This window comes from Antechinus flavipes, chromosome 1, assembly GCF_016432865.1.
Source record: "Antechinus flavipes isolate AdamAnt ecotype Samford, QLD, Australia chromosome 1, AdamAnt_v2, whole genome shotgun sequence".
NCBI classification, from domain to species: Eukaryota; Metazoa; Chordata; class Mammalia; order Dasyuromorphia; family Dasyuridae; genus Antechinus; species Antechinus flavipes.
This window is the reverse complement of record NC_067398.1, coordinates 207,242,139-207,258,628: the sequence shown is the minus strand read 5'-3', so window position 1 is coordinate 207,258,628 and position 16,490 is coordinate 207,242,139. Positions and strand designations below refer to the sequence as shown.

Below are 16,490 nucleotides of genomic sequence, written 5' to 3'. Positions count from 1 at the left end.
TAGCAACGGCAGGCCCTGTAGTATCACAGTCAGCACTCGCGCTGTATACTACACAGCAGGGGGGCATTCAAAGGGATATTTACACATGTTTTATCTAGTGACTCGAGTATAAGCTGAGGAGGGGATTTTCTGCCCAAAAATTGGGCAGAAAAACTCGGCTTATACTCGAGTATATATGGTACTAAAAAAATCCTCCAATAAAATGATAAAGCAGAAATTATGAAAACCAAAGAAGAGATTAATGCAACTGAAAGTCAAAAAACCTATTTAATTGACAATTAAAAATATAACCTAGATCTTTTTTAGGAAAAAAAAAAAAAAACTAATAAAATAACCATATAACCTGATTTTCAAAGACTGATGAAAATTAAATTGTTCCTATCCATAATGAAAAACAAATCACCATTCTACCTGAAAGTCAGGATCAAAAAAAGATCCTGAACATCATCTTTCAAAAAATTATCAAGGAAAACAGTCCTAATATTCTAGAACCAGAAGGTAAAATACAAATTGAAAGAATCCACTGAACACCTCCTGAAAAGAATCCAAAATGAAAACTCCCGGGTATTATAGCCAAATTCCAGAATTCCCAGGTCAAAGAGAAAATATTGCAAGTATCTTGTATAGTAGAGCCACAATCAGGATTACACAAGATTTAGCAGCTTCTACATTAAAGGACTTTGGGATATGATATAAAGCATTTGGAATATGATATTCTGGAGAGTAATAGAGTTAAGATAACAACCAAGAAATCACCTATCCAGTAAAACCAGTATAATTCTTCAGAGGAAAAGGTGAGCATTCAATGAAATAGAAGATTTTCAAGCATTCATGATTAAAAGACCAGAGCTGAATAGAAAATCTGATTTTCAAATACGGACTGTGGAGAAGCATAAGGAAGTAATCAGGAAAATGATATCATAAGGGATCTTAATAAGGTTTATCTGTTCATATTCCTATATGAAAGGATGATACTTATAACTCATTAGAACTTTCTCATTATTATGGCAGTTAGGAGTAGTATATAATATGAAAGGATAATGTCTTTTTAAAAAATGATGAAATTAAGGAGTGAAAGAGGAATGTACTGGGAGAAAGGGAAAGGGAGAAGTGGAATGATGCAAATTATCTTTCATAATAAAGGAGGCAAGAAAAAGCTTTTACAGTGGAGGGGGAGAAGGGAAGGAGCGGGTAAGTGAATGAATCTTACTCTCATCAGAATTGGCTCAAAGAGAAGATAACATACATATTGAATGGGATATAGAAATCTATCTCATCCTGTAGAAAAATAGGAGGGGGATGAAATATGGGGAAAGGGGGTGATAAAAGAGCATATTGGGGGAGTGAGCAGTATCAAAACACTTTTGAGGAGGGAGGAGAGAGAGAATAAATGAGGGGAATATAGCTAGCTAGCAATAGTAATTTAATTTTTTTTTAAGTTTCTCTGATAAGGTCTCATTTCTCAAACATAGAGGAAACTGAGTCAAATTTATAAAAAATAAGAGCCATGCCCTAATTGATAAATGAGCAAAACATATGATCTGCACCCAAAGGGCTATAAATTCATGCATATCCTTTGACCTAACTACACTACTACTAGGCATGAATACCAAAAGAGATCCAGAAAAAAAAAAAAAAGGAAAATAACCTATACATACAAAAAATATTCATGCAGTTTTCTTCTCAGGACAAAAAAAAATTGAAAATTGAGATGATATCCATTAATTGGGGAGTGGCTCAATGAATGATGAGCAGGATGCTCTCAGGAAAAAAAAAAATCTGGAAAGTCTTCCACGAACTCAAGCAAAGTGAAATGTACTATATATAAAGTAATAGCAATGTTCTGGGATGACTAGCTGTAAATGACTTTGCTATTCTCAATAGTACCATGATCTACAACTACTCTGAAGGGTTTGATGAAAAATCTTAACTGTACCCAGCAAAGGAACTGATTGTAAATGAACACAGATCAAAACATATTCTCTCTCTCTCTCTTTCTCTCTTTCTTTTTAATTTAATTTTTCTTGAGAGTTTTAATTTACATTAGGGTGGGAGGATCTATGTTTTCTTTCACAATTTGACTTTTATAAAAATGTTTTGCATAATTTCACATGGTTCTTTGTGGGTGGGCATACAGGAGAAAACACAAAACTCAAAAACTTTAAAAACAAATGTAAAAAATATTTTGAATATAAATGGGGAAAATATTAAATAAATAAAACTTTAAAACAAAAGCAGAAAACACAAAAATTGAATAAGAAATAAAAGAAATCATCAGAAACTATCATGCCCAATTATATGCTAGAAAAATTGAATAAAGAAGGATAATTTAAAAATTAACAGATTAACAAAAGAAGTCTATCATTTAAATAATCCAATATCAGAAAAAGAAAATAAATAAATCTTAAACGAACTCCCAGGGTCAGATGGATTTATAATTCTAACAATGTATTTCAAAAGTACACATACAATTTGCAAAAAGAGGGAAAAGATGAGGACCTTCCAATCTTTATGACATAAATATGGTTTTTAATATCTAAAACAGAAAAAGTCAAGGCAAACATCAAAGATGCCTAATGAACACTGATTTTAAAAATTTACATAAAATATTAGCAAATAGGTTACATTAACTTATTAGAAATATGACATTCCATGATTAGGTTGGATATATCAGAAGTTTACAGTTAATATAGCATAAGAAAGACTGAAACTGAATAAACAATAGTAATAACTTAAATAATTAAAAACAGATGGTTATATAAACATGCTGAAAAATATTTTGATAAAAACCCAACATCCTAATTGGGATGCTGCATTTCAGATAATTTTTTAACAATTTCTGTTAAAACAACACTCTTCACCACATATTAAAAAGCATAGTAATAAATGAATTTTTCCTTACTAAAGTGAACAATATTCTTCTAAAACCAAGAATAAATAAGACATATAATAGAGAATAGTTAAAGGCATATCCTATGATCAAGAATGTAAAGCAAGAATGCCATGCTCATCACTGCATTGATTATTTAACAGAATTTTAGCAATGTTAGCTATAGGAATAAGATCGATAAGAAAGAGAAATCAAGCATAGGTAAAGAAGAAACAAAATTATTTTGCAGATGGCATGATAATTAACTTAGAAAATACCTAACAAAAATTAATTTAAACAATTAATACATTTGGAAAACTGCATGATATGAAATAAATCCATATAAATGTTTAGCATTCCTATATAATAGTAAAATCTAGCAGGAACAGACATAAATATAGATTCCAATTAGATTTACTACAGAAAATATAAGATACATGTGAGACTACTTTCCAAAAAATACACATATATGCATACACACAAACTATATCAATACAATTACAAAATATTCTTTATACCAATAAAGACAGATCTAAATTGAAGAAACATTAATTGCTCATGGGCAGTCAAACTAATATAATGAAAATGACAATCGCACATTATTTAATCTACTCATTCAGTGTCAGACCAATCAAACTATATCAAAGGATTACTTTATGGAACCAGAAAAAGAAAATAAATTCACTGGAGGGATGAAAGATCAAGAATCTCAAGAAAATTAATTTAAAAAAATGGAAAAGAAAGGGGTTTATAGTAGTAAATATGAAACCATCCTATACAAGGCTATAATCATCAAAATTTGTACTGTAAGAAACAGATATGTTGATCAGTGAAACAGATTAGGTACACAATATATAGAAATAAACAAGTACAATACTTATGTTTTCTATTCCCATAAATAGCAAGTATTAAAGCAAGAAATCACCATTCAAAAAAAAAAAACCAAAACACTATTGGGAAAATTAGAAAGCAATTTGGTATAAACTAGGTATAACCTGTTTAGATCCTATCAACGGGAGCAGACCATGACCAGTCTTCAGAATACTACTGGACAACGCCATCCATGTTCTTAAAAAGCAGAGTCAGGAGCCAAGGAAGCCGGAGAGAGAAGACAGCTTTATTGCCAATCAGTTACATGTTCAGGAACTCTTCTCTCTGCTTGACTCCTTTTTTATACCCTATAGCTTTCAGTGCCACATATAAGCCTAAAGAACTATAGCCAAGTTAAAGCTGGAAAGGGTCTCCTCAGATCTTTTTGCTTATTCCTGTGCATTCATTACCGGTCAAGGTATTCTCATGCATGACAGCAAAACACTCTAAGGTCCTCAGCAACTGTCAACAATCATAGTCTCAGTTTGATGGAAAATAGGCCCTGAGTACATACACAATGAGATCTGTAAGTACCAACAGAAGTCTTGCTTGTACCTGTTCTTATTCAATACTGCTATCCATCAATCTGATAAGTTGACCCTGCACTAATCAGCTTGGTATTTTCTCATTTTCTCAGGCTAAGCCTTTAACAAGGTCCTTAACAATAACCCATTAATTCACGGTGTATATTAAGACAAGTTTCAAATGAGTCAATGGACTCATGTCATGTAAAAGGTGACATTATAAACAAATTATAAGTGCTAAGAAAACATAATCAATCATATATGAGTTAGAGAAAAATTTATGATCAATTAGAAAACTGAAAGGACTATAGAAGGTAAAATGGAAAAGTTCTGATCATATTAAAAAAATCCTCACAAGAAGAGATAAAAAGAGAAATCCTATTAAAAATAACTAAACAATGCATTTAGGAATATGCATACCAAGTCATATTTAGGAATTGTATAAATTCAACTACAAAACATTTTGAATAAAAATAGATCTAAATGCTTTTTGTTGTGATTATATGCTTCTTCCCCCCCCCCCTTTATGATCTGATTTTTTTTTGTGCAGCATGATAAATATGGAAGTATGTTTAGAAGAACTGAACATATTTAATCTGGGATTACCACAATCTAGGAGAAGGAGGAAGGAGTAAGAAAATATGGAACACAAGGTTTTGCAAGAGTAAAACTGTATTTGCAGTTATTTTGAAAAATCAAAAGCTGTTATTAAAAAATATTAATTGCTCATAGATAGGTTGGGCCAATATTTTAAAAATGACAACTCTCTTAAACTAATTTATTCAGTATCAGGTCAATAAAAATACCGATGGATTAATTTATAAGGCTAGAAATATGATGAAGTTTCTGTGATAGCATAAAGAATCAAAAATCTCAAGGGAAGCAAAGAAAAAGAATAGGAAAAAGGTATAGCAGTACCAGATCTGAAACTATACTACAATGTATTAATCATTAAAATGTTTGGTACTAATTAATAAGTACAAGTAAATCAATGGAAAAAATTAGATGTGTAACATAGTAAGGCAAAAAAACACAGCTGTATATTGTTCAACAATTACTTCCTTCAATTACTGGGATAAAAATATACTATTTGGCAAAAATTGAGAAAACTGGAAAGGAGGCTGGCAGAAATTAAATACAGACCAACATTTCATAGGATATACTATAAATGGATACATGACTTAAACATAAACGATAATATAACAAGCAAATTAGAGGAGGAAGAAAGAACCTTTGCAAAAATGCTATCAAAACCTTTTTCAGCATCTATTTATATAATCATCTGATTTAAATTATTTAAATTATTACTATAGTTTATTCAGTTTCAAACTTAGTAATATTGAACTAATCCTGCATTACTAATATAACTTCACTCTGGTCAGAGTATATAATCTTTTACAACCAAACAAGAGAAAAATCGGGTTTACAGGAAATCAAATATAGAGTTTTGACTACATAAAATTGAAACAGTTTTGTACAACCAAAATCAATGTAGATAAAATTAGAAAGGGAACAAGTAATTGGGGAAAAATCTTCATGGTATATTTCTCCATAATGGTAATATATGCAAGATATATAAGAAATGATTCCAATATATAAACATGAGAATCATTCCTCAATTAATGATCAAAGCATATGACCAGTCTTCAAATGAAGAACTAAAAGCTATCAGTAACTATATTAAAATATTTCAAATAACCAATAATTAGAGAATTGCAAATTTAAACAATTATGAGATTTTATCTCACCATTACCTTACCATACCATCACCAGATGCAAACTTTAATTGTTGGCAAAGTTAATAAAAGAGGAAAATGACAAATGTGGTGCTAGTGGAGTTGCAATATGGAACTATAGTTCCAAAGTTACTACTAAGTAGATGTTATATCACTATATCCCAAGAGATTAAAGCTATAAGTAAGGGACCCACAGGTACTTAAGTATTTATAGAAACTTTTCTTATGGTGGCAAAGAATTATAAACTAAAGGTGTAACTATCTAATGAGGAATAACTAACTAAATTATGGTATATGAATATAATAGAATATTACTGTATTAGGATACAGCAAAGAAACTAAGAAAAACATTAAGAAACTGCAAAATGAACAGTTTTAGAAAAAACTGCATATACCACTATGGACAGATGCATAATGAAGTCAGAAGAATTAGGATAACAATCTATATAAGGGCAATTATAAAGAAAAATAAAATTTGAAAGCTTTAGACTCAGATTAGTGCAATTCAAACTATGATTTCAAAGGATTAAATGTGAAGCATTCTATCTACTTTCTGTTAAAGAGGTGATGGATTCAAAAATGAAGAATGATGGCCAAGATGGGAATTGTTTTGCCAGACTACACATTATTTATGTGAATTTTCTTTTTATTGTTCAGTTGAAAAGGGAGAATTGTGAAGAAAAGAAAATTAATGTTTAATTGGGAAAAAACTAATTTTTTTTTTTTTTTTTTTTTTTTAGCAATTAGAACATCCAATTCTCTTTTGCTGTGTGTGTGTGTGTGTGTGTGTGTGTGTATGTGTGTGTGTGCAGATTTCTGTATGCCAATACCACCTTTGTCATAGAAACTATACCTTTGGGGGCATTACTGCATTGTATGAATGATACTTAGAGAAGTTCTTAGAATTAATTTCTGAATATACATTAAATAACTGATTGGGCAAATTTTCCAGTATTGATGATCATTTTGTTAATATTTCTTAAAGTTAATATTTTCCCAAACTACCACAGAAACACAGAATTTCAGAGTTAAGCAACTTCTTTTTTTTTGGCTTAGGCAATTGGAATTAAGTGACTTGCCCCGGGTCACACAGCTAGGAAGTGTTAAGTGTCTAAGGCCACATTTGAACTCAGGTCCTCCTGACTTCAGGGCTGATGCTCTATCCACTGTGCCACCTAACTGACCCAGTTGAAACTTCTAGTTCATTCTAAACCTAAAAACCAACCAAAGAAAGTAGCCATCTAGTCTGACCTGTACTGAAAAATAAAATCCTTTATTACAAGTCTAAACAAGTAGATGTTACCTCCCAATCCAGTCCATCCACTTTGGGGTAGTCTAATTGTTGAGAATTTTTTTCTTAAAATCAAGCCTAAATTTTTTTTTTTTTTATAACTTCCACTTAACATTCCTTGAAACAGAAATCTGGCCTTCTGATGCCAAAAATCAATCTAATTTGTTTTCTTTCAAATACCTGGAGATAACTATCATATGCCACACAATATTTTATCTTCTCCAAATTACACATCAACAATTTTTAAAAAATAAATCATCATGACTATGGAAGCCTGTTATCATTTACCTGGACCAGAGACTTCAGGGGGTCCATTGGGGAAAAAAATCACATTTTTATTTTCACTCACTTGTAACTGTAATTCATTCAGCATTTCCTTTCATTATAAATTTAAAAAAATTATTCTGAGGTGACTATAGGCTTCACCCAATTGTCAAAGAATCCATGACAAACAAAAAAGACTAATGATCTTTGCTTAAATCTAATGACCTTTTTTCAATTCTTATCTTTATTTTTATTTATTTATTTAAGTTTTTAAATTTTGAAACATGCATGGATAACATTTCAACATTAACCCTTGCAAAACTTTATGTTCTAATTTTCCCCTCACTTCACCCCACTCCCTCCCCTAGATGGTAAATAATCCAATATATGTTAAACTTGATTAAAATATATGTTAGATTCAAAATATGCATACATATTTTTATAGTTATCTTGATGCACAAGAAAAATAGGATCAAGAAGGAAAAAAAACTGGAGAAAGAAAACAAAATACAAGCAAACAACAACAGAAAGAGTAAAAATGCTATGTTGTGATCCACAATCAGTTCTCACAGTCCTCTCTCTGGGTGCAGAAGGCTCTCTCCATCACAAGATCACTGGAAGTGGCATCAATCATGTTGTTGTTGAAAAGAGCCAAGTCCATCAGAATTGATCATCATATAATCTTGCTCTTGCTGTGTACAGAGATCTCCTGGTTCTGCTCTCAATTCTTATTTTACCTTGTTTTGCAGCTGTTAACACTATTGACTACTACCCTCTTGTCTTTGAAACCCTCATCTCCAGTTTACCTTGTTTTGCAGCTGTTAACACTATTGACTACCCTCTAGGGCTTCAAAGTCTAGTCTTGGTTCTCTTCCTACCTATTTCCTCAGTTTTCTAAAGAAAGGCCAATTGTATTCCTCCTAGGAACAATGAATATTTTCCATTGGGGGCTCTGTCCTGGGCCCTCTTTCCTTTTTTCTTTATATCACTTGGTGATCTCATCAGCTTCCACAGTTTTAGTGATAATTTCTAAACTGATGATTTTCAGCTCTACTCAGCCAGCTCTAATTTCCCTCCTAACCTGCAGCTTTATATCTTCAGTCACCTATCCAACTGGCTGTCTTCTTGATATCTTGAACTCAGCATGCCTAAAACTGAACTCACTATCTTTCCTCTTAAACTCTTCCTTTTCCTCAACTTTCCTATTACTATCAATGGTTCCCACCATCTTCCCAGTTATTTAAATTCAGAATGGAGGTATTATCTTCTACTTTTAACTCCTTCATCACCACCCACCTACCTAATATCTAGTCTTTTGACATGTCCTTCACCTGTATACTCCACTTCTCTCCTGTGACCTGGCCACCATCCTGGTATAGGCCTTCATCATTCATGATGGGACTATTGCACTAGTCATGGCTAATCTTCCTGCTTCAAGTCTCTCCCCACTTCACTCCATCTCTTCATACTTGGGCTAATTTCCAAAGTTCTCGTTTGCCTTCTTACCTCAAGTTTTCCCACTCAAATTTATCCTCTACTTGGCTGTCAAATTAATCTTTCTAATGTGCAGGTAAAATCATGTTACCTCCCCCTATTCAATAAATATCTGTGGCTCCCTATCACTTTTAAAAAGCAGATATAAAGACTCTGGAATTAAAACTTTTTCATAACCTCACCCTCTGACTTAGTCTTTTTACATCTTTACTTTCTACTTTGCTATGTTCTATGATCCGGGAACACTGGCCTCCTTGCCATTTCTCACACAACATACTCTATCTCTAGACTCTGGGCATTTCCACTGCTAGTTCCCCATGTCTGGAATATTCTCCCTTCTCATATCTACCTCATGGTTGCTCAGGCTTCCTTCAAGTTCAAGCTAAAATTCCATCCTCTATGAGATCCATTTTCTGATTTTTTCCTTAATGTTAATACCTTCCTTCTGTAGTCTCCATTTTATTCTGTATATATTTTATTTGCACATGGTTGTTTGCATGTTGTCTCCCCTTTATTCATTAGAGTCCATGTTCCTTGAGAGTAAAAACTGTCTTTGGTCTTTCTTCATATGACTATCACTTAGCATATAATATGTGCTTAAAATGCATATTGACTGACTGCTCTACAGGCTCTCCGGTTTTATCACTGTCCTTTTAAAACACAGCTCTCTGAACAAATCCAGTATCCTACATTTACAGGTCTCTCACATCAGATCTCTGGTTTCTATGCTTTTTTAAATATAGGCAATGATCATACTGACTTTCCTCACTGCCGTGATCATTTGGATAAAACCCACAGGTTTTTTTTTTTTTTTGAAACATACTACTATCTAGTAAGACCTTCCTCGTCTTGTATTTGTAAAATTGTCTGAACCAAAATATATGAGGTTTTACATTTATCCCTATATTTGCAACAGTCCTCTATAATAATATATAAATAAGTTTTATCTTATTATCTTTGACCTTTTTTTACTACTTTTCCCCTTCTAGCATAGTTTTAAACTATTAAGAATTCAGAACAGTGGGAAGGAGAATATTCTAGTAGGTGAATATTCTATGGAAAGCGTCTATACTATACCCTTTGAAGAAGGCAGTAAATGCATACCTCTGAAGAAATTTCTTGTTGGTGGCTTTAGGAAATCCAAATTTTATATTATATTCCATTATTAGATAATTGATTAATGATAAAGTATCAGCTTGCTATACAGTAGTCAGCTATTCCTTCAAGGTTTCTGCCATCTGCAAATTTAATAAGCATTCTATATATGACTTTGTTACTGAGGGGACAGTCTCCTGGAGAAGATAAGAAGGTTTGAGTTAAAGGCAATAAGTAGAAACACTAGCCTTGGAGAAAAGAGTCACATCTTCCTCAGATAATGAAGTGAAGGAAGATATAAAAGGGTTTTGAGGTATATACTAAAGGGAAAAGAAGAAACTTTAAGATAAAGTCCTCTATTTTCATACTTAAATATGAGGCAAGGCTCTCTGCTAAGGGGAATAAGATGGGATACTGTAAGCACTTGGGAGAAGTTTCTAAACAGGTACTAAAGGAACTACAAAAGAAAAGTAAATTAGGGAAGAATTAAAAGACTGCTATGCAGTAATGATTAGACTAGAGAACATCCACCTGAAGTAGACCTACTTGGTACAATTGGATGAACAGCACAGGTAAAAAGAGGAGAGACAGGGAATGGGTAGTTGTCATCAAGGAATTTTTAGCAAGGCAAGGCCAGTAAAAGATAAGGAATACAAAAGTTGAGGAGAGGATATAATTGTGAAACCAAGCTAAAATTTAGAGCCAAGTTTGAGAAGAAAAGAAAGGAATAAGGTCATGGTCTGGAAGAGCACTGAATCATGAAGAGATTAGTAGTTATGATAAGAATGATGAATTTGTTTAGAAAGAATGAGATATAATAAGTACAAATAGGAAATTCTGGTGAGTAATGAATTTAACATTTTTTTGATCATTGAAATAGAATATTTATAGGTGATGGTGTGATCAAAAATATTGTACTTCTTGTGCACAGATAAAATGGAATAAAAGTGTAGATTATGAGAATTGAGGCAAGTGGATAGTACAATGAATAGAGCACTGAACCTGAAGTCAGGCTTGAAGCCTTGAGTGCAAATATGGCCTCAGACACTTAAATTTCAGTTACTCAGTCATCCCTCTCTATGAAATGGGGATAATAATAGCACAATCTCCCACAGTTGCTGTGAAGATAAAATGAAATATTTGTAAATCATTTTACAAACCTTAAAGTTTATATACTATTATTACTGAAGGAGTTGATGGATTGGAAGGAAGGGATATCATTGATCAAGTATCAAAGACAGGGAAGACAACACTAATACAAATCTTTTTTCTCCAAATTTTTATTGTACAATTAATAAGTACAAAATTTAAATTGTTATGCTTGCTATTATTACTATCATTATTATTTTTAATATCCTCCAAATTTTCACAAGTACAAAATTTGTCTTCACATGATTTTAAGTTCCTTGAAAGTAGAAACCATGTCTTATGACTTATAAACTCATATAGGGTGCTTCATATAGCATTAAATACATATAGTATCTATTTGGTAAATACTTTGTAATGACTAATAAATATCTTTTTGGACTGTGATAACAAAATATCAAAAAAATTAAGATATACTTACCCTTTATATGGTTGAAAAACTCCAGCAAATGCCTCATTTGGACATTTCATGAAAATTAAAGTCATAGTCAGCAAAAATGATGCTGCAGATGAAAGTGCTGCAAACTTCATAGCTTCTTTACAAGACATTCTGAATCTGGAAACAATGACACCACCCAAAATCTGCCCAAGAGCTGCTCCTGGTATTAAAACAATACCTAGAAAGAAATAAAAAAGGTTATAATATGCATGAGACACAGTCAGTCACAGAACAATTCATAATAATATTCAGAAAAAAAAGTAAGTCATCTGTTCAATTAGTTAACAGAGGCAGATCTTTCTCTACCAAAAAGACAAGTGACAAAGCCGAGAAAATAGAAGAAAAAAAGGGGGGGAGGGAAGGGAAGAGGGAGTAGAAGGAAAGCAAAAGCCAAGAAAGAAATTATAAAAGTCATAGGAAGGGAAGTAGATTTGAAAAAGAAAAGGTAATGGAGAGAAGATGATTCTGGACATCCCTTTCTACTAAAAATATATCCCTAACAGGATGATTTATCAAAAGCCCAAATACACGGAAATATCCAATAACCTGCCATGGCTCAGTAGAAGTTATGAAAATAAAGCCTTTGTTTCAGGAATATTAAAACTTAATAAAATGACTCTTTTGGATATGTTACCTTATCTATAAACATAAGAGGCTTAAGATATATGAATTCTAGGGTTCACTCTTATTCCAAGGTTTTATTATGCAACTGCTGAGTTTCACCAATTTAACTTTGACTCTAACTTTCCAATCCAGATCTGTAATTTCATTCATACCAAGAACTCTTAACTGGGGAATTCTTTCTACCAAAGCAAATCAGCCATTTGGCTGCCACTTAATGCCATTTAATAATCTAAAAGAACTCTGTGAGAATTAAATGACTTGCCAAAGGTCACACAGTCAACATATCAGAAAGTGGGACTTGAACCCAGATCTACCCTAATCAAAGGCCTAAGTTGGACTCTCTATCCACTACACCATGCTGACTCTCCACTTCTGTTTTATAGAATCTTTTCTTTTATACATTTAGGAGTTTTAAAAAGAGCCATATTAAAATCTGTAAACTAAAACTTTAAACAATAAAATTATTTAATAGCTTATATCTAGAATAAATGAAAATCTAATAATGTTAATATAATGGGGAGGACACTCTACCTCCAAGAGTAGCTGCATAGCTGGATGATTTTCCAAATTGATTTTCAATATATTTAGGTAAAAAGGTAGCAAATCCAGTAGTAATCAAAGCTTCTGTGGTGGTTGATAGAACTAAACACATAAAGGCAGGATTCTTCAATAAAATCTATAAGTAAAGTGTTTCAAATTAGTGACTGCATTGTAAATGATTGTATTTCATTAAAAGAATAATTTAACAACCAGAAAAGATACTTTTTAGCCATCACATGTTAAAATTGCACAGTTCCCCAACTTAATTCATACACAGTAAATTTAAAAAGAAACCACTGATAAATAATATAAATAAGTTTATAGTACTTTTGCAATTTTATAGTACAGTGCTATACTAGAAGTCAGGAAGTCTCTGATATGAATATTTCCTCAGACATTTACTACTTATATGATCCTGAGCAAGTCATTTAACCTTTCTAGATTTCAATATCCTTGATAAAATGAAGAGGATAGATTTAATGACTTCCAAGGTTCCTTCTAGCATAAAATCTATAATTTTATTAATATAAAAAAGGTACTAGCACATGCTTAAAATGCATTTTTATTGTTCATAACACCACCACTGTTGTTTGATTTTAGGTGTCAAGTAGATGAGATAAAAAAAAAAAAAAAAAAAAAAAAAACGTGAGCATGGGCAAAGTACTAAACAGAACTCAAAATACATACTGACAAAATATTACAAAGAAATAGTCCATTGAATCTAGTGGACTACATGAGGAATTGAGACATACTTTAAGTGTTATATTAACTGCTCATATGTAAATATATACAATATCTGAAAACAGTGTGTTCCTTTATGTGGATTAATTTTTCCATAGTGATGACATTATTAATTGCCTTAACAATTATTTACTTTTTTCCTCCAATAAAAAATATGGCCTCCTTTCACAAGTTTGACTCCGTTCAATTACATATTCTTCTCAACTTTTCAATCTTTCTCCCCTTGCTTTATTACATTATGATTAATAGGCATAGCCAATTCTTGAATCATGACCATCCACTTACCTCTTTGCTACATCAACTCTGATAAATTTAGCAAAAAATTAGTCATGCTGATTGTATCCATCTAAATCCATAACCTCTTATTTCAATTCAATAATGTACAGAAATTCTTTTATGCCACCTTTATTGATACTTTGGTAATATTTCCTCTATTTTACACCTTTTGTTTTCTCAAGTCAGTCATATTCTCCTATCATTCACAAAATTTAGCAAATAACATTATCTTTAATTTATTGATAAAAGCAAGATCATTGTGAGGTTATTCATTCCTTCATCTTCTATTGTGTCTCAAAACCTTTATAATATTAATCTATTCTTTCAGAGTTTGCTATGAACTTTGCTTCTTGCCAAAAAAATCTTCTTCCATTTTCTTGAGGACTTTACTTTAGTCATCATTATTACTCCTCTCCATATCATTTCTCTCTCATTTAAAAGTTTTAGTGTTTTGTATATTCAAATATGTATATTCAGCCATAATGTCTCTTTTGTATTCTAATACTGAATTATAAATGGCCTTCTGGACATCACTATTTGAATATCTTATTAGCATCTCAAATTCAGCACTTCAAAACTATAACTTAATGTCTTCCATCCTGCATCTGAACCTTGTCAACTTGACATAAAACTATCTATGTGTAATTCCAATGTAACATACAATCCTTATTTGATTTTATTCTATGCATGCATACAACATCCCAAGAAAAATGGACTATTAGCTGTTGGAATTTAGGATTCCAGTTTCCATATCTATATACTTAACGAAAAAGAATAAGTTGTTTCTACAGAAGAGGCTATTTTTGTTAGAAATATTCAGGCATTTCCTGAAAAAAGATAGATTACTGCTAAATGGCTTTGTTTCTCCTACTTAGCATTTTCTTGCATTCTTTTCCAAATTATTCACTACAGTTTTCAAATGGACATTCCTAAAATACATATCATGATCTAACTCAAAATTATTTAGTAGTTCTTTGTCATTTCTAGGAGAAAAAAAAATTAATCTCCTCAGCTTCGCATTTAAAATCCTTCACAATACATCTTATTTCTAGTCTTATTTCATATTATCCTCTTCACAATTTTTTTTGTCGTAGATAAGTTGAGCTGCTATCTATTAATGTGAGATTCCATCTCCTATACTGGGACTTTGCACAAATTAATCCCTTCTACATATGCTCTTTTGGCACCTCTATTCTCCCAATTGTCTCCCTCTTAAAACTACTTTGTATTTCTCTTTATTATTTTTGGATGCTTTATTCCTGAACTTTTTTATTTATGCAAAAAATTTTTAAAAGATTAAAGGCAAAGAGTAGAACTAGGTTAAGAAGTTTATATGAGCATTACAGTGTAGTGAATTTGAGAAAAATTATGAAAGTAGGATCAACAAGACATAACAACTAATAGAAATGGGAATACAGAAATGGGATATAGAAATGGGAAGAGCCAAGACTAATTATGATTTCTAATGCTTTTTTTCTTGGTCTATCTATTTTGCTGGTTATTGTTTTTTTTAACTAGCTTATTTCATTTTGCTCAATAGTTTTTATTTTCACAATTTTTTATTTTTCTGTTCTAAAACATTTAATATTTTTGATTGATGGTTACTAATTTGTTGATTTGGAGGGTTTTTTTAATTATGAAATAATTTATTCTCCTGTTCTCTTTTTTGATATTTACTTCCTGATATTTCTTCCCCAAGGACTGATTTAACTTCATACCATAAGTTTTTTATTGACATAGTTTTAATATACTTATTTCTTGTTTCCATGATAATTCTTTGGGATAATATCATTAAGATCTCTAAACCCTTGTACTCCTTATAATTCTGATGACATTATGAACTATTTAATATTTCTACTTATCTGCAATTATTTGAGTTTTGTTTGATAGATCGATTTTTACAAAGCTTTACAAATGCTGAAAAAAATGAATAAAATTTTTCAGATTCCACTTAATAATTGCCAAGTCTATAAAATTTATATTTTCCAAAATTCTATTCAGATTCATAATTTCTTTCTTTTTCCTATCCTTCAAACTTATCCTTTTATAAGATTAACTTAAGTTTAAGACAGGCAGAGAAAAAGGATCAAAGGAGGTAATTGATTTAAAGTGCTCTGAAATTTTAAAAATCTGATAAAGTCATTTTGAAGAAATTATATTTATCTAGGTCTTCCTGTAATTTAAGGTTTTCATTTTATTTATTTAGCTCTTGTGGTTTTATAGATTAAAAATATAGGTAGAGATAAAAACAGTTAAAAAATACAGAAAGAACTTTTATTCCATTATCCATGATTGGTGGTTGTCTTTTCTTGAACAGACAACTGTGGTTGATCACAGCAATATGCGCTTAGAAAGCTCTATCACAGGTTGGGAAAAATAATTCATAGATACAATAACACATAGATACATAGATACATAGATACATAAAGATGTCTCTAATTTGCACATCTCACATTTCTTTTGACCTACTTGCAATTATGCTTTGCTCATAGAGTACAATGTTTTCTTTGATGCACCAATACCACGCTGAGCTATTTATTATTTTACACCAATGTGTTCCATGTCTCTCAACTGATTCCAA

At 31.5% G+C, this 16,490-nt stretch overlaps 1 protein-coding gene across 5 annotated transcripts in view; it reads right to left on the bottom strand.

The window, feature by feature from the left end:
- The window catches only part of LOC127560571 (solute carrier organic anion transporter family member 4C1-like), a 177,497-nt gene that overhangs the window by 85,569 nt on the left and 75,438 nt on the right, over positions 1 to 16,490 (bottom strand). For all 5 annotated transcript variants that reach the window (XR_007953364.1, XM_051995280.1, XM_051995289.1 and 2 more), the window contains 2 exons: positions 12,884 to 13,028; positions 11,711 to 11,906 (listed from right to left, as the gene is read on the bottom strand). Coding sequence is in view for 4 of the 5 variants with exons in the window: in XM_051995280.1 (XP_051851240.1) it covers positions 11,711 to 11,906; positions 12,884 to 13,028 (341 nt within the window). In the remaining variant the exon portion in view is untranslated. The remainder of the gene's footprint in view (positions 1 to 11,710; positions 11,907 to 12,883; positions 13,029 to 16,490) is intronic.